This window comes from Octopus bimaculoides, chromosome 7, assembly GCF_001194135.2.
Source record: "Octopus bimaculoides isolate UCB-OBI-ISO-001 chromosome 7, ASM119413v2, whole genome shotgun sequence".
Classification (NCBI taxonomy): Eukaryota; Metazoa; Mollusca; class Cephalopoda; order Octopoda; family Octopodidae; genus Octopus; species Octopus bimaculoides.
Genome location: NC_068987.1, coordinates 87,974,652 through 87,978,268, shown reverse-complemented (window position 1 = coordinate 87,978,268; position 3,617 = coordinate 87,974,652). Strand labels below are relative to the sequence as shown.

At 37.7% G+C, this 3,617-nt stretch overlaps 1 protein-coding gene across 1 annotated transcript in view; it reads left to right on the top strand.

Moving 5' to 3' along the window:
• The window catches only part of LOC106884146 (doublecortin domain-containing protein 1), a 143,444-nt gene that overhangs the window by 55,947 nt on the left and 83,880 nt on the right, over positions 1-3,617 (top strand). The window contains exon 8 of the mRNA XM_014935382.2: positions 1,073-1,172. Coding sequence (XP_014790868.2) covers positions 1,073-1,172 — 100 coding nt within the window. The remainder of the gene's footprint in view (positions 1-1,072; positions 1,173-3,617) is intronic.

Sequence of the window (3,617 nt, the reverse complement as noted above, 5' to 3'; positions counted from 1 at the left end):
ATATATATAATGTGTGTGTTTGTACATACAAACATACAGAAAACAGCTGCATCAGCAATTTATAATACAACTGATTGAGATTGTGTAGTGGTAGTAGTGGTGGTGGTGGTGGTGGTGGTGGTATCATTCTTTCATTCTTTTTTTGCTGATGACAGGAGGTGAATGTAAAGAAACAAAATTTTCCATAATCGAATTGCAAAGAATCCAGATTTGGTGAAGTACTAACAGTTCTAAGGAGAATTGGGGAAAATGACAAGCTGACTCATTAGAAATGGTCTGACTGTCACTGAAATATTTTACCTGGAACTTTATGTCTGTGAAGAGGCCATGTTCATCACACTGTAATGTCGTACACGTCTTGAGTTATACCATGGCTATAGAATATGTTACATGCAGATAGAATTTATTATATAAAGTTTGAATTGTAGCTTTTGAATAATAATTCTTTCTGCTATAGGCACAAGGTATAACAGAAAAGTTGTGGGAGGGAAAAGTCAATTATAACGACCCCTGTGGTCAACTGGTGTTTGTTTTATTAACCCCAAAAGATAAAAGGCAAATTCAACCTTGGCGGTATTTGAACCCTGCATGTTAAGAGAAGTAAAATACTGCTAAGCATTTTGTCTGGCATGCTAATGACTCTGTCAGCCCATCAATAATAATAATAATACTAATAATAATAAATATTAAGAAAGGATTGAGGTAACTCCTTCTGAAGATATAGAAACAAGTGAAAGATATATACAATAGCATTGCCAAAACCGTAACCCTGAGACTAAGATTCTTCATCGAGGGCAGAGAATCCTTCAATTCAAGGCATATTAAATGTACTTTTTTCCCCCACAAAATTTCAACATCCCATTGGTCCTATATACAATGTTGGGCCTCTCATAACCTAATTTTGTCCCTGGTGCTGAATATGTGCTGCTGCACCCAGAGTGCATCTTTTATGCCATTAAACATGATTCTTTAGATTTAATCAGTTTCTGACCTACAAATTGAACCGTGACCCTTAACTTGTTTTAATTCTGTTCCTGAAATTTATTTGAGTTTGATATGTTTGTCATTTCAGAGCTTTAACAGTGAAAAAGAATATTCGAGTTGTTGTATTCCAAAATGGCTTTGGGAGTGAAGCAATTGAAATAGTTGCTGATGCCAACAAAATGGATGAGGTTTGTACTATTTGTAATTCACAATGCAAAGCAGTTTATCACAGGTCACCCACCCAGAAAATCTGGCACCCATATCACTCACCCAGAAAATCTGGCACCCAAGTCACTCACCCAGAAAATCTGGCACCCTGGTCACTCACCCAGAAAATCTGAGACCCAGGTCACTCACCCAGAAAATCTGAGACCCAGGTCACTCACCCAGAAAATTTGGTACCCAGGTCACTCACCCAGAAAATCTGGCACCCAGGTCACTCACCCAGAAAATCTGGCACCCAGCTCACTCACCCAGAAAATCTGACATCCAAGTCACTCACCCAGAAAATCTGACACCCAGGTCACTCACTCAGAAAATCTGGCACCCAGGTCACTCCCCCAGAAAATCTGGCACACAGGTCACTCGCCCAGAAAATCTGGCACCCAGGTCACTCACCCAGAAAATCTGGCACCCAGGTCACTCACCCAGAAAATCTGGGCACCATTTCCTCTTGATGTGTATCTTCATTGAAATGCATCATGATGATGTCTTTTCTATAAGTATTTCATGGTCATAACTCTAATGGACTTTCTGCTCTAGTATCCTATGTCGAGACCCTTAAACAAGTCACACACTTCTCTTCCCAGGAGCATCATTCCTCTGTTGAGTTACCTGTAAGAAGTCTTTTTAGACAGAGACCTGCCCTCCTCAGGTCTCACCATTGTTGTCAGTGTCATCATCAGCATTATCATCATCATCATCATCACCATTGTTGTTGTCATTGTCACCATCGTCGTCGTCATCATCATCATGATGATCATCATCACCACTACTATCACAATCATATATAGATGCAGTCATGGTCATGTGGTAAGAAGTTTGCTTCTCAACCGCATGGTTCTGGGTTCAGTCCCACTCTGTAGCATCTTGGGTAAGTGTCTTCTTCTATAGTGTCGGGCCAACCAAAACCTTGGGAATGGATTAGTAGACAGAAATTGAAAGAAGACTGCTGTATATATGTATGTATGTGTGTGTGTGTGTGTGTGTGTGTATATGTATGTGTATGTTTGTGTCTGTTTGTCCCCTACCACTGCTTAACAACCAGTGTTAGTGTGTTTACATCTCTGTAACTTAGCAGTTCAACAATAGACACCAAAAGAAGAAATACCAGGTTTACAAAGAAAACAAGTATTGAGGTCAATTTGTTCAACTAAAATTCCTTAGGCTGGTGCTCCAGCATGGCTGCAGTCCAATGACTGAAACAAGTAAAAGATAAAAAAAATAAGAAAATATCACCATCGTCAGAAATGCTCAGAACCGAAGACTTCCAGAATGAATCTTTGCTACACTCGTTCAATATTACTATTTTCTATTAAAAATCCTAGCAATCAAGTTTGATTTTAATTCCTTTGAAGATTAATAAAACCGTTTTAGTATAATATATTTGATTTGATTCTGCTAATGTTTTGTGGCTTTAAAACAAATGTTAAATGTTAAATGACGTTGAGGACAAATTTGTTTTCCTATGACTAATCATATTTTCCTATTACTATACTCATCTTCTGATGAAAGATATTACCAATAATATTAAACTAATATTAATAACGAGAAATCTTTGTGTATGCATCAGTGTATTTGTCTACGCATATATCGTTGTCATTTAATGTCTGTTTTCCATGCTAGTTTGACAGGAACTGGCAGGCTAAAGGAAGGCACCAAGCACGACTGTCTACTTTGGGATGGTTTCTGCAGCTGGAAGACTCTTCCTAATGTCAACCACTTGGCAGAGTGTAGTGGGTAAATTTTTATATGGCACCAGTATCAGTGAGACAAAACCCCTCAACTGAGGTGGGAATAGTACTGAGCAGAGTGGGTTTGTGATGAGGAATCAAAGGTTAATGGGTAATAAAGGGACAAAAACAAGCATCTTGCTGTAGAGGACATACATAACCACACCAGTCGGAGGAGTGAGAGAGAGAGAGAGAGAGAGAGAGAGAGAGAGAGAAGATGGTGATGAAGATGTACCAGGGAGACGAACCACCACTCTACAACTCAGTCATATATATGTATGTAAGTTATAATTAAAATTTCCAATACACCCTGTCTTCATTGACTGAGTTGTAGAGTGGTGGTTCGTCTCTAAATTAGTTATGTACATATATATTATATATTACGAAATTTGGTTTAATATTGTTATACTGAATTTTACATGTAAGGTTGGAATAATTTTTTATTCTCTAATATCATTACTATATATATATATATGTGTGTGTGTGTGTGTGTGTGTATGTATACAGGTGTATGTCTGCACATAAGAATGGGCACTGAAAAGGTGATTATATTGGCACTGCTCCAGCATGGCCACAACCTTTTGGCTGAAACATATAAAATAAATAAAAGAAAATGTATATATATTGAGACATGTGTATACATGTATATGTATGTATATATATATATATATATATATATAT